Source organism: Paroedura picta, chromosome 6 (assembly GCF_049243985.1).
Source record: "Paroedura picta isolate Pp20150507F chromosome 6, Ppicta_v3.0, whole genome shotgun sequence".
Taxonomy (NCBI): Eukaryota; Metazoa; Chordata; class Lepidosauria; order Squamata; family Gekkonidae; genus Paroedura; species Paroedura picta.
The window spans coordinates 86,427,820-86,454,275 of NC_135374.1; the positions used below are offsets into that span (position 1 = coordinate 86,427,820).

Consider the following 26,456-nt stretch of genomic DNA (forward strand, 5'->3'; position numbering starts at 1 on the left):
TCTCTATAGTCCCCCCCCCAAAAAAAAATCAGGAATGAGATTCATTTTTAAAAGATTCAAGACTCATGATTCCATAAGGGGTGGCTTTCAAAAAGCACTATGCATCTGTGATTAGATGCATAGGCGTTTCAATGGAGAAGGATTGAATTTAAAAAAAAATTAGTAGGCATCATGGGCCCTTTAAAACATTGAGAAAATGGATTGGTTGTATGGCTTGATTGACAGGTGGAAGAGAGTCGCGTATAGTTGCTCTCTTCTGTCATTTCAAGCAGGCATGTAGAGTGTAAGAAGTGCAAAAAGGCAGCAGACGGACGCGAGACAGTAAGAAGGTGAGGAATGGCCAGAGGAAAAATGTTTAGCGCTACACCATTACACTGGCATAACGCTATTTTTTTCAATGTGTGGAAGTGCCCATGATATTGCTAAAACATGGGCTATTGACAAAACCTTTGAGGGACTGTGATAACAGCTGCCTCTCCAGCCAAAGCAAGTGAAAGGCACTTCAAGTCACTTCTACCACATGACAATCCAGTAACAATCCAGTGTCCAGGAGAATCTCAAAAGTAACACACTTTAGGGAAATGTTACCCTATCCAGTGCAGACAGAATTGCCATTCCTTCAGTTTTAGGCACATCTCAAACTGTTTTGTTTGGATTAAATTTCACGGTTTTTAGCCCTCTAATGATCATAACTGTATTTAGGCTTTCATTCAGGGTCTCAAACGCAGGGGGGGAAATGGAGTTGGATGTAATCAGTATATTGATGTGAGCACATACCATGCTGCTAGGCAGTCTCTTCCAGCAGTTACATATAAATGTTGAACAGCAATATGGTGCAAGATCAAATATTTAAGTACCCTAAAGGACAAAGTCCAGGGAGTAGGTCAGCAAGTACTTAATGCCACCCACTGGCACCAACCTATCAACTAGGAACAGAATCACCGTTAAGCAGTGCCTCTCTGCTGACAGTCTCAAAGTCTGCCAAGGGGGTCACAGGAGAATGAGCCTTTGTGCAAGTCTATCCCACCTGGAAGCCCTGGAAAATGGGCTCCCTGACTGTATTTGTATAAAATGCTTGAGGCTTCTCTTCTAATTGTGCGGTCCTAGGAATTGTGTGCCCACTTTAGCACCAAAGTGTAGCATATTGCATCTGTTTTGCAACTCGTTGGGGAGGGCAGAATCTGGTCCAAAAGTGAGCAAAATATGAGTATTTAATATACTAACAATCAAACATTACCGTAAGTTATAAGTTTGAACAACAAATGGCCATTGTACAGATAAAGCTCCTTGCATTTCATCTAGACTTATAAGAGGACAGAAAGTTTCCGAGAGAGTAGTTTACAGGGCAACCAATTAGGACCATGGGCTGTGCATTTTATGGCCAAGGTTATGTTGCTATTGGAAAGAAAACTATGATTGCATACAGATTTTCTCCTGCCTGAATCCTCCCTTGCCCACTCCCTACAGTGATGTTAAGGCTAATATCTAACTCTTTGGTTGTGTTACTATCATGAAACTACCTCAGCTTTGTAACTAATGATTGCAATGAGCTTTATGGGGTTTATTTGGCCCCTAACATACACACTGGTGCCAGTGTCATCTCCTTATGGTGCTATCCCTTGCTACAGGAGTGGTAAGTATGAGAATACTGCCACAGCATGGGCAGGACTTTCCCATCTGACATTAGCAGGAAAAGGATAGGAAAAATCCACATGATTGTAGTTGTTCTGTATATATTGCTACCATGTTCTCTATGTTCTATATACCCATAGGTAGCCCAAACGGCATTTTTCCACCTACGCCAAGCGAGGCTACTAGCACCCGACCTGTTCTTGGAACACTTGACCACAGTGATCCATGCAACAATCACTTCCAGATTAGATTTTTGTAACTCACTCTATGGGGGCCTTCCCTTGTTCCTGACTCGGAAATTGCAGTTGGTTCAAAATGTGGCTGCAAGGGTCTTCACTGGGTAATCTTGGAGGGCCTATGTCCAGCCTATGCTGCATCAGCTACATTGGTTGCCAGTTAACTTCCATACCAAGTTCAAGGTTTTAGTTCTAACCTTCAAGGCTATATGCATTCTGGGTCCTACCTATCTGAGGGGACCGCTTATCTCCTTATGCCCCCTGCAGGGCTCTCCGCTCTGCTGGTATGAATCTGCTGGTTGTGCTGGGACACTGGGAAGAGCGCCGGGCCTTGGCCAGGGCCAGGGCCTTTTTGGTCCTGGTCCTGGCCCCGACCTGGTGGAATGAGCCCCCCAGGAGAGATGAGCTCTCTTGGTTCCACAGGGCCTGAAAACAGAGCTCTTCCACCAGGCATTTGGTTGAAGCCTGGGTTGTAAGATCGGATCCCTCCATTTTGCAGCCTTTTGGGGCCTGTAGCTCCCACTGTCCCCTACCCCCCCCCCCAGCCAAACAGTGCCTGTGTCATCTATTAGGGCCACAATGACTGCTATCAGAAAGGTTGAAGATTCACATGGGAAATTTAGATTGCTTATTGTTGCCGCCATTGGTTGTACTGGGTTTTTTTTAGTACTGATTTTGTTTTATGTAAACCACACAAGTCAGCTGGGCCAAGAGTGGCGGTCTATAAATACAATAATAAATTAAAAATAAATAAATATTGCCACATATATAACTTCTATGTTCTGTAAGACTGTGGGGAAACATGTCCTTATACAATTGGTTATGTGTATGAAAGTTCCTTTTCCAGAAGTAGTGAAGGATTATAAATTCCTTAGATCTGAACATTTAAAGTTAAAATGAATTAAGGGAAACTTTGTTTAATGAAAGTGTATTTGTGCTCAAAGAAGTTTTCCAATACAGAAATTCACAGTGCTATAGCACAAAGGGCACCATGTTCTGTTCTGTTTCTTTTGCAGCTTCTCTCCAAGGAGAAATGTGTAAATTGAATTTGTTGTCTTTGCCACTTGATGTTTAATTTGTATTTTCATCTCTTTCACCTGTCTTCCAGGTCATGGAATCTGGGTCTGGCAGTATGATGACAAGAGGAAGCCTGTTTTTGATGTCCCAGGTCCTGATGGAAATTATTTGTCTCCAGCTGTAGCTGCAGTTTATTTATTTTTGACAATGATTATAGTTTTTCAGGTAACCATATGATATAAAATTGAGATACCTTTTAGGTAATTCTGCCAATCTATTTGTGCTACTAAATACACAATTTTCAAAACAATGGTAAAAAAAAATCAGATATTATACATCCAAAGAACAAAATCTGATTGTCTCAGGGCTGAATTCTTTTATGTTCAAGAAGAATGACACAATTATTTAGGATTACACTGATATTGACTCTGCATAAGATTGCTCTGTTATTCACACATGTGAATAATATTCAGACTCTGTAATAAACAAGCCTTATGTTGAAAATCTCAACCAAGAAACTCAGTTCAATAAGTTGCATTACAATAGCTGATTGTTATCCTTTTAAAACTTTATTTAAAACATTTTGATTCTGCCTCTGCAGGCAGCTTCCAACAAAATGACAATTAAGCACAACTTGAAATGACTGTGTTATAAACAATGGTCAATTAAAGCAATATAATCTACACCAGCAGTTAACACCCAGCCTCAAATAGCTATCATCATCAGCTGCAAGGCAGATTACCAGAGATGTGTATTTGTTTGCAAATGATTACAAACAAACCAAAAAGGCACCTTTCATTTCATTTGTTTGAATTATGCAGAAAAAGGGTAAATAAGAGACTGCCATTTCTCTGTGTCTCTGCAGCCTGATAGGAGAGAGAGACTCCCTTTTCTCCTTCTCTCCTCTCCTCTTCTGTCTCATCTCTTCCGCCATTTGAGTTCACTGAGTTGTGGGAGGCTGCTGTTATAGCAGCACCAAGCATTAGGGGCCAACTTAGCAGACAGCCAAATAGGTGGGTGGAATGGGAAACAGAAGACTAACCCACCCCTCCCACAGTTTGCTTTGGCTTGGTAGATGCTGCTTCAATGTAGCCTTCTCCACCCCATCCAGGACACTGGAGGAGAAGGGAGGGAGCAGTTGCTTTCCCGGTGACCACACATACAGACTGGTTGGCCAGCACTGTGGTTGGCTGCTTCCACCTCAGACCTCACTAGCAGCTACTGCCCACAGCATGGCAAGTGTAATGTAGTAAGACAGGAGGACTGTGTTTTCCTTGGAATCCACAGAAACAAAAATGAATGCAATAAAAAATTGACATACACTATCCTTATCCATGGTTTCTCTATATATTTGTGAAACATCCTGGGTGGTGGAACGTGTTCAGCTGTCCAAGTTGGAATAGGGCCAATCAGGGCCAATCACCCTGACTCTAACCTCTTTGCTCTCAGATGCACCTCAGTGCCTGGAGCCAGCAGCAGGTAAGAGGAGAGGGCCCTGGGCAAAGGGTCATGGTGGAAGGCCTGCTAACGAGGGCCTCTTGGCCTGCTAGGTTGGGCCTCCTGGCCTGATAAGCAGGGCCTGCTAATGAAGGCCTCCTGGCCTGCTAAGGAGCTCTTTCCTGCTAATGAGCTGGCCAGCCCCACCCCACTTGATCCGGCAGCGAGCTGCGTCCCAAATCCGCCTTAAGCAGCCTGGCCGGGAGCCAGGGGAGGGGACCCTTTCGAGGCCCGTTCTTAGGGCTTTGAAGCTAGTAATTAGTATAAAAACAAAGGATTTTCAATGATTTATTTTAAATTTTGCATATCTGGGATCATTCTTGATGGTAGTAGTAGTAAGATTTATTTGTATATGACCTCAGATCTATACAAAATGACAATTTTGTAATTTACAAAATAACAAATTTGCAGGTGTCGAGAACGACTAGTTTGGGCAGCGCGGGGGGTCCGGAGAAGGAGCGTGCTGACAGGAGCGGAAACCTAAGAAAGGAAGATACAGAGGAAGAGATCCCAACAGACCCTCTTTGGATACGAAACTTACATAAAGGGATGTGGGGAATCAGTTCGCCAGGGGTGGGGGAAACGGTAGCACAGGGGCAGTCAGTACCAGCGGGGAGAGCAAGGGAGAAACCCAGGGCGGGGCGGTGGCGGAGAGACGCGGAGTCCCGGAAGGGCGAGGTCCGCCTGAGAAGCCCGGAGGGTGGAGACAGGGGCTAGAGAGGCTACTTAAGGAAGCGTCAATGAGGAGATGGGGTTGGAGGCGTAGTGAAGGAACTACCCTGAACCCAGGAGCGGGAGAGAGAATACCGACTCCATTCTGAGACGCTGTTTCCTACAGATAAAGCCTTCTAGTCCCGGGTCTCCCTCACCGAACAACGTGGCGGACCCGAAGCGTGGCAAAGACCCGGCGGACCCTGACAGCAGGATATATTTGATAAGATAAAAGCACTATAAATAACATACACGTAAAACCACAAAACATTAAAAGCAGCATAAAAAGAATAACATTAAATTTAGGCTTTTGCTGTTGTGCTGACAACTTTGTCTCTTATTTCCCTTGCTGCCACAGCAGATAATGACATATTGTATGTTACATAGTCATCAGAATCAGATAAGAAAGAGATTATCTTCTCAGTAACTGAATAGGAAACAAGACTGGATAATATCTCAGCAAGAAATTGGCCCTATGTTGTGTATAACGTGGATAGTCAAGTATATAACGAGATAAGTCCTCCAAGGCTTGCATGCTACAAATACAGAAGTGTTGGTTCTTTGGCGTACAGGTACAACGGCCAGACAGAGCTGCCATTGGCATTGTTTCAAAATGCAGTGATGCAAAAGCTGCTCTAAGATTTTGATTAGTTATCTTAATGGATCATTCTTGGCAATGTGTGCATGATCTGCAAGACTAAAATAAGGTGTTTAGGAAGCAGCATTTAAAAGTACACAATACGTGTTGAGCCACCTTCCCTCCTTTTGAGACATCGGCAGGCAGCATCAACAGTTACCCATTGAGCCACTTTTTTATTTATTTTATTTATTTATTATATTTATATACCGCCCTCCTCGGGGGCTCAGGGCGGTTACAGTGTTTTCTTTTGTCCCTCATGGAAGAATATATTGAGATAGAATCCTATATTGATATACTGCTTCATCTACAGCTAAAGAAGCAGAAGCACTAGAAAAATATGTAGGGGCGAAGCAAAGCTTTTGATGGTACAGGAATTGGGCTCAGTGATAATGGGGGGGGGGACAATCTTCCCCAAGTAGTGCTGTTTATGAGCTAGAAGAAGAAAAGTTGATTTTATACCACAATTTTCACTACCCAAAGGAGTCGCCATCCCTTCCTCTCCCCACAACACAAAACCCTGGTTGAGAAAGCTTGCTCTAACCACTACACTGGTTCATCAGCACTGGTTCATGTTATGAAAGAAAATACTTTATGATGAATACAGCCTTTTATTGGGAGGTTTTAAAAAATCTTTGAGAATCTAGTGAGAATATTTCTTACAATAACGCTGTGATCAAGACTCATAAAATGTGGACTTTCGACTTCTGAAAAGGCAGTTTCCAGTGCAGTTGCTAACGATGTCTGCTTGATTAAACTACTCTGGGAGCTAATTTAGAAGCCTGTTATGTACCTAGATAGAACATGAGAACTATTAATTCAGTTTTTTTTCCCCTTTGCTGAACCTTTTATGCTAGCAGGGTTCTGACTGCACTCTCTGTCTTCCTTTCCCTCCCAACCTTTTTCTTCTTTTCCTAGCTACTTTCAAGCCCATCTTATTATCCTGAAAACATTTGCCTCTCTCCAAGCCTTGATAATCACACCACCAGACCTAATTATGGATATCAGCTCTACAAACCGCTCCATAAGCTTTCTTAATCTGTCACAGTAAACCTTTGCAGATACTCTAATAACTTTACAGTGTTGGCTTTAAGTCAAACTATATAAATTCAAAACAGGTACAGTACAATGCTGCAATTTTCACCGCACATTGATCCAATTACCCTTCTTTTCTCCCTTTGCTGTTTTTCTCCTAATAACTCTGTATCTTTATGCATTTCAGGTTCTGATCCCAATTTCCTTGTATGTCTCCATTGAAATTGTTAAAGTATGCCAGGTGTTTTTTATTCATCAAGATAAGGATTTATATGATGAAGAAACTGACTTTCAACTGCAGTGTCGTGCTTTGAACATCACTGAAGATTTAGGGCAGATCCAGTACATATTTTCAGACAAGACGGGAACTCTAACCGAGAATAAAATGGTCTTCCGAAGGTGCACTGTTTCTGGCATAGAATATTCACACGATGCTAATGGTAAGCATGATAACTTTCCAAATAAATTAATGCACGTAACATATGCTTGGATAGTAAAAACGAGGTGTAAACTTTAGGTTTAAACTGAAAAGGAATCGCCTGTGTCAGATTATTTTTCAGAAATATTATTCCTCACTTTATCTCTACAGTGCTGAAGTCAGTCTCTGAAATCAAATGGAGCATTTTGTTAGCACGTAGTTTATTCGGCAGAGTTCAGTGATCAAGAATCTTTGTTGCATACATAAGGCTGGGAAAGGCCTCTTCCTGACCCCCTGGAGAGTCCCTGCCAGCCACAGTGGGCACTCCTGAACTAGGTGGACATTTCCATACATATATTCAAAACCTTGACCCATCCATGGTTAGTTGGAACTACCTCGGTAATCAAATCACTCCGAGTCTTTGCACTAACATTCAATATTTCTTACTCTAAGGACTGCCTGTAGCTCTTCTTTGTGTAATGTAACCAGACCTGTCTAGCATTATGGCCAATAAGTGATCTAAAGCAGAAGGCTGACAGGTATAATCCGGCCTTTCCCTGATTTCTCCTGCCTACCATTACCATTCCACTTCTGTAGGATTCCATCAACAGGAGATTGTCACTGCAGAGGGCATTCTCCCTCTAATATTATTTTCTCCAATTGACATCAGTTATACAGTATTTATACTTCAGAAAGCATTTGCATAAGGCAGGAGCCTCTGCTTCTTGTGCTGTTAGCTTTCCCCCCTATAATTTCAGCAGTGGGAAACAGGAAAAATTCTATGGATATATCCTTTATAATGTTGGCATTCTCTCTTCCATCTTACTTTCTCCTACCTTACTTGCCTGCCAAGTCTTCACCAAGTCCAAATGAGGACAAGCCAAGAATAATGGTGTTTTGTTAATGCAGGAATCTGGATAGTCCAACTGGAAGTTGCTAGATTCCACCAATGTCTTTACTATGGAGATCCTTTATAATCTTAAAGTTCTTGCTCTTTTCTTAAAGACATTGGGAATATCCTAACAATTTCCAGTTGGTCTAACCAGACTCCTTAGTCCATGCATAAGCAAAACACCATGGTTCTTGGCTTGTCCTGTTGTTTGGACTTTGTGAAGACTGGGCAGGCAAGTCAACTACATTTTACAGTGCTATAAATCAAGCAGCAAAATTACTTTATAAGATGTATTGATATTTTTTGCAGAATTTCCTTTCAGGTGATTTAAAGCCAAGCAAGCCCAATCCTGAGCATGCTTATTTAAAAGCTAGCCTCATAATTTTAAAAAGACTTCCTGCTAACACCAGTACTGAATATATTTGCTTCAAGAGGTCAAATAGTGGACCATGAAGTTGTCTCTTTAGAAAGCCACTGCAACAGCAGCATGGAGAGAGGCAGGCAAGGCAGAATTGCAGTGGTTGACAGTTCTTAGCTTCTTGCAAGAGGCAATAACAGAACAGGAATGGCAAGGAGGATATACTATCTTGGCTTCAGACTGTCCAGGATGGTGGCCAGTGAAGACTCTGCCTGGCTACTCACTCCATGCTGCATAAGAGGGGAGCTGACCGAAAGGAGATGAAGGAGTACATTAACCCCCTCCTTGTCTCTAAGTATCAGTCCAGGACATGTTCACTGTGGCCGGGAGGGAGCAGGGTCTCATCCCCCACACACCCAGTATTCACTGTCAGATACACCAGGCATGTTTGCATATTCTGATACCTTCAGGTATCACTTTCCCCCCAGATTTATCTACAGAATTGAAAATTGCACTTGAGTTTATAATTAATATGTTGTAAGAGTGAAATAAGTTTAATGCAGGGCATTTATCATCTCGGGCCATCCAGGGCTGGTGGTTTAAAGCAGGGATAGTCAAACTGCGGCCCTCCAGATATCCATGGACTACAATTCTTATGAGGGGGCTCCTGGGAATTGTAGTCCATGGACATCTGGAGGGCCGTAGTTTGACTGCCCCTGGTTTAGACTCTCTTTTAAACAAAAGAACTATAAATGATTAGGGGTCCAATTGATTCAGGGTCTTTTAGGCATTTAAGCCTGGGAGTGCTGGCTTTTCTTTTGGGCATGCTAGCAGATAAGCAACTTCCATCATAAATGAAGCAAAGTCATTATGTGACTGAAGTTTTCATGCCTGTTAATTTTCAGGCAGTTTCATTGCATTGTTTTTAGTAGAGGTACAAAGGTACAGATTACCTTTAATGGCATAAAAAACCTCAAATACATGCAGATGAACACAACCCAAATAAATATTCAAAGAAAATATACATAGCAACACCAGTGCACAATTTATGATTTTGACAAGAAGAGAATATTAAATCTTAACACTGAACAGAGTTCACTGGCAATTTTGGACAGAAGAGCATAATCCTTCTCACTAAATTTGGCTTTGATAATTTGTAGTTCATTCTTGCAGTTCAGACTTAACTAAGTAATCCTGAATTACATTATGCTGACCAGAGAAAACAGGACAAACCAGAATAATTGTTTTTAGTATATGGCATGCTGCATGGTTATTAAAACGTAATCTACCTGTAATCTCATTGAGAAAGGCAGAAGACAAATATTTTAAAAGCCGCAGTTCTGCTGTCCAGCTAAACCCATCTCTGTAGAGCCAATGTCATTTATTTCATGCTTCATTTCATGCTAATCAGGCAAACAAGCATGATCCTTGCTCTATGAAACACATGTCGAGTATGTGTTCTCCTCTTAGGACTGTCATCTGATACAAGGAAGTTGATTCAGTGCATGAATTTTAATAGATTGGTCCATCATTTGTGTAGGTAAAGACAATACGTTCAGAGCTAGAAGTAGACTAAAATTTGAGTCCAGTGGCACCTTTTAAGACAACAAAATTTTACTCAAGGCATGAGCTTTCCTGTGTATGCACACTTCCTCAGCCAATGAAATAGGAATCATCAGAGCTAGAAGTAGACTTCTACCTTTAAAGCAGGGGTAGTCAAACTGCAGATGTCCATGGACTACAGATGTCCATGGACTACATTTCCCAGGAGCCCCTGCCAGCATTTGCTGGCAGGGGCTCCTGGGAATTGTAGTCCAAGGACATCTGGAGGGCCGCAGTTTGACTACTCCTGCTTTAAACAACGCAGCTTGTGTTACAGACGGCATCATCCCAAGCGAGGCGTTCTTTTCCATGTGAGAAGAAGATGCCTCTTTCAGGTTGATGATTGCCACCTGGAGTTTCATAAGCACTTACGTTTGAAATAATATAGTTGTTGAGGTTTTTTGTAAAAATTGGGAGTGTGTTTTTTTTGTCAATGAGAAATGTTTATCGTTTAATAGTCCAGTCGATTACAAATTGCAGTGCTATTCTGACACACGTGAACAGATATATAAATGCTGTATTAGAGTCACTTGTGTAAAGTAGCTTTTTTTCACGAGGTACTTCTTGTTCTTCTGAAGCACACATACCTTTTGGCTCCAAATAAAAAGCCTTCTGTTTGGGGAGAGTCCAAAAATATCCCTAGTCAAGGAATGGCACTGTTGACACTGGAAGTCATCCCACCATAGCATCTTATGAAGTATAAGGTTCATAGGAAACATTTTGTAGAGTTGGGGTGGGGAAGGTTAGAGAGGTGGAGAGAACATACTGTTCGGAGAGAAGCATGTTGAGTCATACTGCAAACTGAGTGACCTTCTGCTAAGTTCTAAAGCAGGGGTAGTCAAATTGCGGCCCTCCAGATGTCCATGGACTACAGTTGCCTTAAGCCCCTGCCAGCGAATACTGGCAGGGGCTCATAGGAATTGTAGTCCATGGACATCTGGAGGGCCGCAGTTTGACTATCCCTCTTCTAAAGCCTGTTCAGTTCTTTTGTTGCCTATGTTAATATCTGGGCCAGTATACAGCACTGGAGCTGGCAATAGGGTGGTCAACAGATTGTTGTGGCATGTAAAAATCTCTTATTGTATGTATTTTAGTGTCAACTGAATCTCACCATTTTCTCATTGATGATCTTGCTTTATGGCTGGCAAGTCTCTGTTTTTGTTGTTGTTGTTGTTGTTGTTGATTTAATTCCATTGCATCTATGTGATCGGGTATGTTGTTCATGTGCAAAATAATCCTGGCTCTAGACAGGGCCCTCTTTTGCATACCAATACACATTAATAATCCCTTACTATATTTGATGATTAATTAATCTGGCCCTTGAAAAGAAGGCACATCTCAATGCATACTTATTTAACCAGGGCTGACAGTAATTTATAAAGAGGTCTCTGCTTTTTCATTCTGGCCCTGAGTCACAGTCAATAATTATACAACCTCTACTGGGTCCTTTTGGTTTGGAAAATGTTCGATTGTTTTATACCTGGAACTTTTTATGGATGACAAGTTTGACCACTGGTGAAGGCCACCTAGGCAGAAATGTATCTGGTCAGGGTCATATGGTCCTTATTAAATATGATTTGATAATTTTAGTCCATGTTTGGGACTATTACCTAGGTCTGAAATTGTTCTATTCACCTTATTATAAATACATGCATTTTTGTACATTTGAACATTTTTAATTTCCGGTGTATTGTTATTGTGCTAGTAGGCTGTATATTTGCAATAACCTTTTTGGTTCTTGTTTCCTTTCACCCACCCTGACACTGGACACTCTACTTCCATCCAGAACATCCTCAGTTTGCATCCAGTGCTCAATTACCAAGAGGGCAGGTCCAAGTTAGAATGTGAAAGGCATATTGATGATTATATATCTCTCCCACTTGCATATCATGGTGCACTTGCATATCCTGGTGACAGTTGTATCATAGGATTGCCAAGAGTCGGATTCGACTCAATGGCTAACATCATCATCATCCTTGCCCTTTGAGGGACATGAACAAGATAAAGGAAAATATGATGGAGGAGACAATCAGTCATACATCAGATAACATATATTTGCAACTAGAACTCAAATAGCCAGTGTTGGGTAATGGTTACAGCATCAAACAAGGATTCTGGGTGACCTGAAACAGACTGGACTCTCATGCCATGGGAGACTGCGTTATTATAATAGTTTCCCTCCCAAATGTTTCCATCCAGGCAAGAAAATCTAGGAGGTGAATGATTTACAGTAGTACCGAAACCAATGATGTGTGAACCCTATCAGAGCCATGAATCAGAAAGCAAGCACTGCTCCGGTTCCCATCTATTTTGGTAACACAATTGCAGTAGCTAACAGCAGCAACTGTGCTATCAGTGACTCATTCACCTGCAGCACAACGTGTCCCCTCGCTGCTTTTTGGCATCCATCATGTTCCTGGAAGCACTGTAGAGACGCCTTTACACTTACAGAAACAATACAAACTGGCTGCTGTCATTTACCTGGTAATAGATTTCAAATAATAAGCTTTTGCTGCAGGACAAGATGCTCATCCCGGCACTGGGCTAGCTCAGAACGTTTTCTGGAAGCTTTGCAGCTACACAGTTGCCTGAAGTTGTGATATTTCTAAGGCATGGTTCATAAAATTCTTTTAATCCTCCATCTACCTGGTTGTATAGTATATATAGAGATAGTGAACAAACTTTAGCTGTTTTAGTCCCTAATGAGCTTTTCCTATGAATCTTTGTGGAGCAAGGTTTTTACAAATAATTATAGCATAGCTATTTGCAGTTTAGTATTTATGGCTCTCTGACCTGCCATTGCCTGCCCCAATACTATTTTCTATTTAATGGCCTGTGTGCAAAATACTTGGCAAAGTCTCCAACCTTTCATTGCAGTTTGTTGTAATAGTTGGTTTTGGGGGGAGGGGTTTGGGGGGGTTAGGGGGGAGGAATCTTTGCAGCATTATTTTGCTTTCCCCACAGCCAGCAGCAGATAATAGAAGCTAGCTTTAGGGAGAGGTGTGCTGCAGAGGGATGTTTCTAATGGGCTCCAGTGGATTTTATGAGCCATTTGAGAGAGTAATAGCTTTGTCACATTGAGCCAGAAAATGAAGGGAAGTCATGTACTGTACTAAATAACTAATTATTTTCTCTATATTAGTCATTAAAAGTTGATGTTCAATTAAAACTCATCTGTGTTACGGTTGTAATAACCAAATAGTTCATTCGTCAATGGACAAAATGTAAAAAGAAATGTGAAAAATGCAAGTGGTGTTAGGGTACCTTTATATAGCTCCTGAAGGGAAGATGTTGAGACCAGCCTCCTTGGGCAGTTTGAGGATCTATAATCCACACAAGCTGATTTCCAAGATGCACAGGCCTGGCCCAGAACCTGTTACAGAGTATTTTCTGACTTGTTTCAGTCTCTGGATGTAAACAAGTTTCATTGGTTGTTGTGCACTGCTTTATTTTATTTTTAAGGTGCCGGTATTCATAATTGAGGCCTGGTGTCAGATCAACCAGTATGCTCCATTTAAATATGCAAAGGGGTGCAGCAACAGCTGGTTCAAGAATAAATAGCTTTACTGAGAAATGAAACAACTCCGTAGGGAGAGAAAGAATAGAGATAGTCCAAATAGTCTGACTAAATGTTGTCCTTCATCTGGAGGCAATCAGAGAGGCATTCCCGCAGATAAGAATGTCCCAGACGATTCAGGGCTTTGAAGGTGAGCATTAGTACCTTGGATCTAATCCTGTCTCTGGAGCCCGTGCAACCGGCAGAGCACAAGCTGAGTGTGGGCTCTCCACTGGGTCCCACTGCATTCTGGATCACTTGGAGCTTCCAGAGAAGCCTGATTGGTAGCCCTGCATGGGTGGGAATAGTACCTATCCTCAGTTATTCTAATAGCTCAGGGGTAGTCAAACTGCGGCCCTCCAGATCTCCATGGACTACAATTCCCATTCGCTGGCATGGGCTCATGAGAATTGTAGTCCATGGAGATCTGGAGGGCTGCAGTTTGACTACCTCTGCCATAGCTACTTAGAGTCCTACTTTAATCATAGAATCATAGAGTTGGAAGGGGCCACAGAGGCCATCTGGTCCAACCCCCTGCTCAAGCCAGAATCAGCAGCCCAAAACATCCTAAAGCATCCAAGAAAAGTGTGTATCCAACCTTTGTTTGAAGACTGCCAGTGAGGGGGAGCTCACCACCTCCTTAGGCAGCCTATTCCACTGCTGAACTACTCTGACTGTGAAAAGTTTTTTCCTGATATCTAGCCTATATCGTTGTAGTTTAAACCCATTACTGCGTGTCCTCTCCTCTGCAGCCAACGGAAACAGCATCCTGCCCTCCTCTTAAGTGACAACCTTTCAAATACTTAAAGAGGGCTATCATGTCCCTTCTCAACCGCCTTTTCTCCAGGCTGAACATTCCCACGTCCCTTGGGAATGTTAATGATAATTAAGTTCTCTTCCACTGAAGCAAATTATATGAATTGCAGTTTGGTTCCCAAGAAGACCACAGCATTTAAGAGTTTTAAAGTTTATATTTATATACCGCTGCTCTCAGTGTCTTGTGGCAGTTTACAATCAATAAAATAAAATACATTAAAACCCATAAAACCACTTAAATAAAACAACAGATGGCGATCAATAATAATTTACATCCTCCTCCCCCCTCCCAGTCAGCAATAGATCAATCGATTTTCCTTTTTTAACATTTCTCCCCTTTTTTACATTTTTCCAGTCCTTAAAGCTCTCTGCTGGTGCAGGCTCCATGCATTTTAAAGTGCTTTGTGCATTAGATGCCTTTACTAACAAAATACAGAATGAGCGGTACTTACCTAAAAAAGCCCATAAAATGTGATTATCGAACAATTTAATCCACAGCATTTCCTTTTCTGTCAGTGGGTTGACAGTAAAGTAAGTAATTGAACGACTAATCAGGCAAGTATAACAATTGAATATAGAAATTGTGAGGATTTAAGCTCTTCAGGCCAGAAGACATTTCAATTATAGGACATCAAAGATTCTAAATCATTCATGCTATGTTCTCCAAATGACTTACTGTGCAGCACTTTGAGAATCAGACTGTGTGTTGCTATTCATGGCTTGCTCAGTGATAGCCCCAACTTTTAGAGTGGTCTTTCAGGAGAGATTAGGAGCCTTCTTTTCTGACCTTTAAGAAGGTATATGAGGCAGTCTAATTTAGGAATGCTTTTGTTGAACCGCTGTTAGATCTTTTTATTGCTGGATTATATATAGTAATAATTTTACCCATTTATAAAAATGTTCCCTATTTTATTATTAATAGTTCTATAATATTGGGGAGGGACATAATAAAATGTAAGTTGGAGTTTGCTTTCTTTCTTTCTCCAGCAAGACGCATAGCTATGTACCAGGAAGCTGATTCTGAGGATGACGAAACGGCACCTAAAGGAGGAGTGTTATCCCAGCGGGACAGTATTAGCAGTCATCAGAGCGTCAAAGTTGTCCACAGGAACCAGAGCACTAAATCTCATAGGCGTACAGGAAGCAGGGTGGAAGCCAAGAGAGCAAGCATTCTCTCCAAACACACTGCTTTCAGTAGCCCAATGGTAAGTAGCTGCCAGTCTGCATTTTTACGCTGGTTGTCTTAAAATATAAGAATTGCCCTGTTGGATTAAATTGTCCAGCATTTCATGTAGTGGCCAACTAGTTGTCCTGGAAGGCCACAAAAAAGGACAGCAGAAATCTGTTGCCTCCTACCACTGAAACTACCTCTGGACATGGAGGGGTTTTTATATTTTATTTTAATCATTTAAGCTAGTAGTCACTGATGGTCTTGTCCTCCGTGCATCTCTCTACTCCTGTTTTCAAGCCATGATTGTAAGTACCAACCAGCCAGTGAATCCCATGATTTCATTACCTGTTGAGCAAAAACTATTTCCTTTTATCTCTCCTGAGTCTATTTCCCACTGCACCCTTGTTTTCATAGAGCAAGATCAATCAGAAATGTACCACATGCTGTAAATAGTTCCAGGCTACGCCTATATGACTTCTCAAGCCAAATATAGCCCACCATCCATGTACTACAGCACCCAACAAATGTCTATGAAAATAGGACACTGTCTTATATTGAGGCAATTGGTCCATCTATTTAAGCACTTCCAGTATCTATTACTCTGTCCAATGGATAGAATCGCATGCAGAATCCCATGCTATTGGCTACAGTCCAATGCATAAAAAGCACCCTTGTAAAACTGAGATCCCATAACTGGCAATTCCAGGGACTGAGCTGGGCACCTTTTAGGTGTAAAATGAATACTCTCCTATTGGTCCATACTTCCTTTCTGCTCAATAAACTGTTCTTTGTTGATTTCCTAGAACTGTGAAGAGAGAAGGTCATTTTGCAGCTAGCTTTGTACAACAGTGTGGACTCTCTTAGAGTCTTTAATACTTTGTATTGCTTCTCATGGTCACCGTGTATCATGGTGTCAGTTTTATTTACATTTGAATTTTAAGAGTAATTATTTTTTAATCACACCATAATTGTGCACAACCACTCATGCATCTCTCTAAGATGCAATTTTGCTGGGTGTGTGTGTGCAATATTTAAAAGAGAGGGCACCTTGAGACTCCTCTGTGGCATGGACTAGAGTACAGACTCCTTCAAGTCAGGCTAAGAGACTGCATATAAAGAGGGGGCTGAGCATCTGAAACCACCACAGAAAGAGGCAGTTGAGACTGCTCCAAGATAGCTAAATAAAAAGATTCCACAGTAAAATATTGTTCCAAAGTGGATTGTATTTCTTCATTTACCTTTGAATGTTTACTTTTGATCTAAATAAGTAGGTTTATAATTGTGTTACATTTTGGTTTAGGATGTGGCCCTCTTTAGGCATGTTGTTCCACTCCCTAGCCTAGATAACACTTTAAAAAAAACAGCTAAAAGAAAGGTAAAGAACAAGTAAAGTGAGCATGGCATGGATGAATTTCTAACTTTGCTATTCACTTTCTGCAATCTGACACAATACAACAGATGAGCAGTCATCTTCTGTGCAGAGCAAACAGCCTGGGAAACACCTTCTAATATGATTGCAGTATTAGAAGTTTCAGAGCTAATAATCATTACTGGTTGTACTGAAGAACTGCATACCATTATACACTATTGGCTCCATACTGCACCTGAGATTCACTTTCTTTGGACATTGATAGGGAAGTGCATTGTACATTTAACATTCTAATATACTTAACCAGGGCAGAAAGTTACTTACAAAGAGGCCTCTACATTATATCTCTGTCTTGAGTCATGGTTATTCATTTTAAAGCAATTTCAGCTGAGTCCAACTTTTTGAAAATGTGTATTTGCCATTGTGTAATATATGTTTATATGTTTGACTACTGAAGAAGACTGTTTGGATAAAATACATTTGGTCAGGGTCACATATGGCCCTTATTTGAGAATACAAAACAATGTTATTCTGTTTGGAGGCTAGTTTTAGAGCCTATAAGTTGTTTCTAATCATTTTGTAATAAATAGATGTATTTTTCTTATGTGGCAAATTTGAATGATTAGACCTTTATTTTTGTTTTCTTTCAACTTTGTGTTCTTAAGTCATGTTTTGGGGTTACGTTATTCTCCCTTCTTTTCCTAATGGTTTTTTGTAAGCATAAGATCTAGATTAGGATGTTCTTTGGAGAAAGAGGGAGTGGGTTGGTGCAAAGACCCAGGTGGGTTTATCCAAGATATGCTTGATAGAGCACATCTGCAGAACAAGCTCAGTCTGGAGACTTTGAAAGGTAGTGTAGAAGTACACAGGTCTCTCAGTGATTCACTTGGCTGTTGTTGTTGTTCTAGGAAAAAGATATCACTCCTGATCCAAATTTGCTAGCAAAAGTAAATGAATGTGCAAGCTACCTAGAGATTATGAGAAGCCAGGATCATCCGTTATCCCAGCTTTCCCCTGAACTTTCAGACATCTTTGACTTTTTCATTGCTTTGACTATTTGCAATACAGTGGTAGTCACATCTCCGAATCAACCACGACAAAAGGTAGGTCAGGGGGAATCATGTAAAGAAAGTTATGTTTTATTCAGGATTGGTTTTCGAAGTTTCATCCTGTGCATCTTTATTTAGAATGAATCCCCTAGCATTCTGTGGGTCTTACTCAGGGCACAGCTATATCATCAGTTCTTATACATATACACTTAGGAAGCTAGTCTTATTTAATGATAGGACTTATTGTCTAGTAAGTGTGCATTGGATTGCAGCATTAGTATCATTTCATTACAAATATTTATTTTATTGATTGATTGATTATATATCACCCTTCCCTTGCAGCTCAGGGCCCCCCAAATCTTATTGGTGCTCACATTTCATAATCCCTTTTTAGGTACCATCAGGATGATTTACATAGAAAGAAATACTTACATAGATATGCAGGGCCTTATGGATAACAACTATTTTAAATAACAGGAGATTGTGCCTGTCCCTATAAGGGTTCCCAGGGTTCATGTAAGGATAAGAAGATACAAAGAGACAGATGTGAAGAAATAATTAAGCTGAACTCTGTCACATTACTATTAAATCAAATGTAATTCTCCGTGACCCACCCACCCCAAACACACACAAGGACATTTCTGTAACAATCATGCTTCCTTCACGGAAGGCCAATTCAGACTGTCACCTGCTGAGAAGACTCGGTTCTCTCACAGGAAAGTTCTCCCACAAACAGCCATGACAACTTTAACCACAAGCAGTGAATGCCTGAAATTAAGCATTTGCTCTTGAGAAATGGTGATTTGCCATGGAGGCAAACATGTTCAGATAAAGATTAAATCCGTTCCTCATTACCAGCTCACCCGAAACAACATCCTGCCCTGCCTCAGTGTTATTTTTTTAACCTTGGCTTGGGGAGGAGGGGCAATGTGGAGCCTTTGCCTGCTTGTTTTTATTTTTTAAAAATAGGCATTTAGTGTTATTCTTTGCTCCAATGGAATGGCTGTGATAATATGTTACAGCAAATCAAACAGGAGTGCTATGGCAACCCAATGAAGTCTCTGTTACTACACTCTACCCTGAGAATGGACTGACTCAGCATAGGATTATACTGTTAATCCGTCTTCATCAGATACCTGAACATATTGAATTTCACGCCATTGGGTGATCAAATTTGAGTTCTGCCTCCTCTGGCAGGTAGTGGCTCTTCAGTGCCTTGAGTCAGGCCTCTCCTAACTTCAGCTGCTTGAGATCCTTTAACTGGAGATGCTCGAGATATAACCTGGAACTGTCTGGACACAAAACAGACATTCTGCCACTAAGATTGGGTTCCTTGCCAAGGCGTTGCCCATCTGTCCTTTTCTGCTATGAGCTTGCCTGTGAATGTCCTCAGTTGGCAGAAATGGGAGAGGAGGAGTGGGCTCAAAAGGCAATGAAATGCTAGATGAGATACATATTGTGACATCTCTATAAACAATTAAGCCGTAGCAGAAGAAACTGGTAAAAACATCAGCATTAATGACCTAATTTAATATTTAGAAGAAGAGCTGGTTCTTATATGACACTTTTCTGTACCAGAAGGAGTCTCAAAGAGGCTTACAATCTCCTTCCCTTTCCTCTCCCCACAACAGACACCCTGTGAGGTGGGTGAGCCTGAGAGCGCCCTGATATTACTGCTCGGTGAGAACAGCTTTATCAGTGCTGTGGCAAGCCCAAGGTCACCCAGCTGGCTGCATGTGGGGGAGCAGGGAATCAAACTCAGCTCATCAGATTAGAAGCCGCCTCTCTTAACCATTACACCATATCTGTACTGAGTTTAAAACCTTTGTCATGCTTCAAGTTTAGACAAAAAGCTTTATTGAAATCATTTTTAATGGAAAATAGTTTATAAATTTGTATCATGGTTTTTGTAATGGTTCTTAAATTTTAGGAGAGAGGCACGCTCTTAGAAAGGCAATATATAATCTCTTTAAAATAAATGCCTAACCTTACCTAAGGCTTCATGTCCACTGCAAAAATCTCAAAATGACTTTTCTCTCACTTCCTGGTAAGTGGACAGGAGAAAAGTAAAGAATACCTAGCATATTATTAGAAATATTTACACGTATTTAGACTATTAAATTTGCTTATTAACTTAATTTTAAAAAACGTTGCGCCCCTCTTTTCAGCTCAGAGGCTTTTGAAACAATTTACAATAAGAGTTTAGGTTGCCTTCTATTCCTTTCCTAATGGTAGCATTACCTTTGAAAGTGTTAATGATTTTTTTTTAGGATATACCACGTGTACAGATGCCCATGTTGTAATATTATCCTTGGGAAAGCCATTATGTTTACATTCAAACACCTTATAAGTGTTGCAAGTATGTGTTTTGCTAGCTGGTATTGTGTGCTATATATGTCCTACACATCTCACCTCTCTCTGTGGTGGTTGATCTTTGTTTCTCAAGGTTAGAATCAGATATGAGCTGAAATCTCCAGTAAAGACCATAGAGGACTTCATTAGAAGGCTCACGCCCAGCCGCTTGACCTCCGGCTCCAACAACAGCAGCTCCTCAAGCCTGGCTACTAGTAAATCAACACTTCGAGCTGGTTCTAGTATTATCTCATCAACATCTGCAGAGAGTACTTTACAAAAACTGGAAGAAAAACTAGCTAACTCTTCCCAGATGAATAATAACGGTTATAGTGCCCAGCAAGCTAAATGGACTCCGGGGGATGAACCTGGAGAGGGAGAACTGAGATATGAGGCAGAGAGTCCAGATGAAGCTGCCCTTGTCTATGCAGCTAGAGCTTATGACTGTGCTTTGGTTGGTAGGCTGCCTGACCAGGTATCCATAGAGCTACCTCACCTGGGAAGGTTAACCTTTGAACTCTTACACATTCTGGGCTTCGACTCCATCCGGAAGAGAATGTCTGTGGTGGTCAGGCATCCTCTCACAGATGAAATAAATGTTTATACTAAAGGTGCAGACTCAGCTATTATGGATCTTCTTCTGCCCTGTTCATCAGGTATAATTCTTTCTTGTTTTATTTCCTATAATAATAATAATGAAATGTATGATGGTTTAAGGTTGACTTTTCCAGTCACAGTCTAAATGGATCTGTACAGTGTTGTAAATGTCACAGAAGTATGTTCATAGTATCTTCCATTTTTAAGGTCTCTTCAAGAGCAATATCTTAACAGGAAGTCTTTGGCCATTTTTACATGGATAAATCTAAACAAAATGGATCCATTCTGTGAGCTTTTCCAAATACCCAAAGTCTTTTGCTGGGCAGCTTGTTTCAACCTGATGGATTTGTTAATATCAATTTGATTTATTTATACAGGAATAAATATTAGAAGGAATATTGGAGACATTTAAGGATTTTGCATTGCAAATCAATCCCCCTCTAGCCATGCCCTCATTTAGCCTCATTCTGTAGGCATTTCTATGACCCCTTGGTACTTCAGACAATTACTTTTCCTATCTACATAGTTATTTGGTCATTTGAATACACAGTGAATGTTCTTTTGAAACCAATATACAGTACAATCATGTGCAGGGTTACTCCAGTTTAAGTCCAGTTATTTCAATGGATTTATACTACGGAAGCTGCTCATAGGATGACACTGTTACATCCAAAGCAGAATTGCATCTTCCTAAATCTATTGATAGGTATGAGTTTATAAATATGTAATTCTGCTTAGGGTAGCACTGGTTGTTAACTGAAGTCCCCTTGTTTCCATTACTAGCTCTAGCTAAGTTCAAGCCAATAGTTTTGCTGTTCTCATGTGATGTGCTTAGATTCACTTTGTCAAGGTAAATTCAAGCATAATGGAGGTATTGAAATGCTATGATGTCAGAGATGTTGGTGTTCCTAAACAGAGCTGCACTCTTGTAAATCCATTGAAGTCAATAGGATTAGACAGGTGTAACTCTGTTTATAATAGCACTGCAATGCCGCAATGTCCAAAATTAATTTAGGGGTCCTGTGCAGTATTGTTGAGATCTGACTGGGCAACTGATTAGATCTAAACTCTAGGGGAATGGCAAGAATAGGCAAACTAGATGGAAAGAGGGTACAGTGAATCTCACACCCTAATTCACACTTCAAACATCTAGTTTGAACCTCTGTAAAGGCAGAGTTTATTAAATACAGAACAAAAGGATCCACCTCTTTCAAATGCCAGAGTTACATGTGAGGATATTAGCATAGAATTTAAAGGAAAAGGTAATTAATGATGAGTAGACCTCTAGCTGCGATCAGAGAATTTGGGTTTTTAATTGAAGAGCATCTCAGAGATATATGAGCATGCTGTGAACCAGAAGAGACTTTAAATTACTGCTTATTGTAATCAGTTGGCTGTAAAGATAATATTTTTTTACTTTAGCATAATTTTTTGATACCTGGAAGGTTTTCCCTCCTCCTTTGCAGGGATTTTTGTCCAGCATTTAAAAAACTAAATGATTCTAAATCACTAAAAATGAGGTGTTGTTACAGATTTTATCTCACTAATAAAATATAGTGCTGAAATGAAAGTTGCATTTCAAGTTTCCAAATTTGATTATTTCTTTTGACACTTTGCATGGTGGGTTTCTGTGCAATTTACAGGAAATGTTGATTTCAGCATAAATTTTGGTTCATAATTACTTTTAATATTAACTGAAAATTGCTGGAGCAAATCACCTTGGAAAGATTCTGCCTCTGCAGTGTTGGTTTAATGGAATAGAGAAATATGCAAGTTAGGGCCTTTTTGTCTTTCATCGGCATAAGCCAGAGCTGAGCCACAGAATAAAGAATTGCTTGTCATTTTAGCAACAGAAAATAAATCTGACCTTTCCGAACAGGCTACTTACACCATGTAATGAAAAAATTGCATTTCTGAATGCTTTTGTTTCTGTGGTTCTGTTGACGCAAGATTTATGACACCAGAAAGTCTCTAATAAAGTTTTATTAAGATTTGTCCTAATATTATGCAAATGTAAGCATTCATCACACCAGAACAGAATCTGGTATGTCTGGGGTACGCTTGACTGTGCTTGCACTGAATATTCCTTGTCATACAATTATCTTGCTAGTATTCATTTATTTTTTATTTATTTAACTTGCTTCTACTCCTTGTAGTTCACTGACACTCCAAGCAGCCTACTATATTAAGAAAAATAAATTAAAACAAAACCTATGAGAGCAAAATACGGTCTGTCATAAATGTTTACACTTCAGCAAAGCAACCGTGAAACACTAGTCAATATTTGTGCTACATGATGAAGTCCCTCATTTCTGATCAAGTTGGATGATTTCCAGGGATCTTGGTTTTCACCGTATGTCCTCCCCGCTACAGTATTTAGCTTCTATTTCCCTCTTTTTGAGGAAATATTTTAAACCAGACTGTCAACCCAAGTTAAACTAAAAGCTCTGTTGCAGCCCAGTAGATCAAAACACTTGGGATGTTAGACATCTGAAGTTTATTTTAGCCATTGGTGACAGAAGATAGTGCGGGGGTGTCAGAAAACTGAAGGCAGTTTCGTAATCACTTTTAGGATTACTGTATATGATCTGTACACATATCCACTTTCACCTTTTGTATTGGTCAAATACCTGCAAAGCCTGTTAGACCATAGGGACCTAAACACAATAAAGACTGAGAAACATTTGCAAAGTTCAAAACTCTGTAAATGATAAACAGTGGTAGCTGAGGTAGCTGAGGTATGTGTATTTGTATAACTTGTTGTTAATTAATATCTGATAATTCAATTAAGGGCAATTTTGATTTATTAATGTTTTAGCTATAATAAAATATAAATGCTTATTTATAAAACAAAATAGATGGACTAATTTAAGGACTCAATATGAGTCCGGTGGCACCTTTAAGACCAACAAAGTTTCATTCGAGGTATAAGCTTTCATGTGCTAGCATAACATGTAAACACTTCCTCAGATACCAGTCCATACATATAGGGAGAAGATGAGCAGCAGTTAGCATACAACATAATGAGGATGTTTAACAGATGCAAGGACCAAGCAAGATTAACAAAGTTAGTTTATATGGTTACCATTTGTTTGGATTTAATTCCAGGAAAGGAACATAGTAACACAAAGAAACATATCAGAATTAAAGATTGATGTGTAAATGTGCCTTTCTTAATTGTGGAATGCTGAGAGTAATTAACTGAGGCCCTACTATTATGTTCCATCCATCTCCACTCAAACGTGGAGGTAGTCAACATCCTTTTCCTTAAGACGAGGCGATTGTGCAGTGTAATATCTCCTCTGTCACTAGACCTAAGAAATACATTCCACTCTACCAATCCGAATTATATTACAATCACTATTTCAGATAAAAAATACACTAAAATACAGAGGGCGTATAGCCCTTCTTGGTGAGAATACAGATGTAAGGACTGAATGAAATTAGCTTATGTAGAGAGATAAGAAGTCAATATCCCTATTAAGTCCTGTGCAGGGGGTTGTTCTGAATGTTGTAATAACTTTGAGGTCACCCACGGCATTTCTGGAAAGTTGAAGTGTTCTGTCACAGGTTTCTCAGTCTTGTGATTCTTATGTCAGATTTATGCCCATTTATTGTTTGGTGTAGGGTTTGGCTTATGTAGAAATGGAAGGGCATTTAATGAACAAGTGAATGAACATGAGATGGCATAGCTGATATTATTATGTTCAGTGATCCTGTTATCTAGTTGTATGTGGTAGGGTGATCACATTCTCAGGGTATATATGGCAGCAAACCTTTATGCCATTAAATGCCATCAAGCTCCAATTTTAGTATATTTATTTGCTTCACTGTTTACCTCTCAAATTAAATCCAAATAAATGGTGATCATATAAACTAAGCTTGTTATTCCTGTTTGGTCATTGCATTAGTTCAAACATCTTCATTATGCTATATGCTAATTTACTGCTTACCCACTACCTATATGAACTTCCCTTTCAAGGTATCTGAAGCATGCTTACACACAAAAGCTTATACCTTGAATAAAACTTTGTTGGCCTGGAAGATGCCACTGGACTTGAATTTTGTTCCATTGCTTCCAACCAACACAGAATTTCATTCTGTTGCTTCAGACCAACACAGACACCCACCTGAACCTACTTTAAGGGCTATGTATATTCTGTGGTTGATAAAAGGCAACCTTCTCAAGCTGACATGGCTTGCTGACCAACATGTCGGCCGCATTTGATGTGGTCGACCACAAGATATTGGTTCACTGCCTCACCAAAACCAGAATTAGAGGGACTGCGCTGCAATGGCTGGTCTCCATTCTCCGGAACCGGACGCAGAGGGTTGCAGCGGGGGATCAGCTATCTGACCTTTGTGGGCTCCCATGTGGAGTTCCGCAGGGGGCAATACTCTCCCCTACACTTTTAACATCTATATGCGATCCCTAGCCCAGCTGCCACCAATATGCGGATGACACCCAGCTCTACTTCCTCATGGATGGATGGCCGGATTCCCCCCCTGAAAACATTTGCTAGTTGTTTGAAAGCAGTGGCTGGATGGCTCAGGCAGAGTCGCCTGAAACTCAACCCCTCCAAAATGGAGGTCCTGTGGCTGGGGAGAAGAGGGCAGGACCATGAAGCGCCTCTCCCATGCTTGGATGGGGTGCAATTAACACCTGCACTGGTTGCCAGGAATTTGGGAGTGACCTTTGATGCCTCCCTTTCCATGGAGGCTCAGGTCACAAAAGAACCCCGGACAGCATTTTTCCATCTTTGCCAAGCTAGGCTACTAGTGCCCTACCTGTTCTCAGACCACTTGGCCACAGTGATCCATGCAACGGTCACTTCCAGATTAGACTACTGTAACTCGCTCTACATGGGCCTTCCCTTGTCTTTGATCCAGAAGTTACAGCTGGTACAAAATGCGGCTGCCAGAGTCCTCACTGGAACATCATGGAGGGCCCATATTCAGCTGGTGCTTTGACATCTGCACTGGTTACCAGTTTGTTTCCAGATCAAGTTCAAGGTCTTGGGTTTGACCTTTAAGGCTATATGTGGTCTGGGTCCTGTTTACCTGCAGGACTGCTTGGTTGCTTATGCGCTCTTCGCTCTGTGGGTATAAACTTACTGGTCGTCCCAGGCCCTCGGGATGCTTGCCTGGCCTCGACCCAGGCCAGGGCCTTTTCGGTCCTGGCCCCAACCTGGTGGAATGAGCTCCCAGAAGAGCGAAGGCCCCTGTCGGAGTTGTCAACTTTCCTCAGGGCCTGCAAGACGGAGCTCTTCCGCCAGGCATATGGTTGAGGCCAGGGCGGGGCCCGCTATTCAATCTGAGATCCCCCATGTCCTTCTGTCCATCTGTTAATAAATAGATTTGTCTCCCCACTCTCACCAGTAGGACAGTCAGAAGGCTGGCCCTGGCTAGTCGAGAGGGTGACTTTAGTTAGTTTTTGTTGCTTGCCGACTTGTCCCCTTTAGTAATTGTAATTATGGGGTTTTATGGGTTTTATTGTGTTTTTATTCTTTT

General features: G+C 40.9%; 1 protein-coding gene across 5 annotated transcripts in view; it reads left to right on the top strand.

The window, feature by feature from the left end:
- Window positions 1–26,456, top strand: part of ATP10A (ATPase phospholipid transporting 10A (putative)) — a 133,539-nt gene that overhangs the window by 78,319 nt on the left and 28,764 nt on the right. For all 5 annotated transcript variants that reach the window (XM_077343437.1, XM_077343439.1, XM_077343438.1 and 2 more), the window contains 5 exons: window positions 2,977–3,110; window positions 6,953–7,205; window positions 15,395–15,612; window positions 17,856–18,050; window positions 20,443–21,004. In XM_077343437.1, coding sequence (XP_077199552.1) covers window positions 2,977–3,110; window positions 6,953–7,205; window positions 15,395–15,612; window positions 17,856–18,050; window positions 20,443–21,004 — 1,362 coding nt within the window. The remainder of the gene's footprint in view (window positions 1–2,976; window positions 3,111–6,952; window positions 7,206–15,394; window positions 15,613–17,855; window positions 18,051–20,442; window positions 21,005–26,456) is intronic.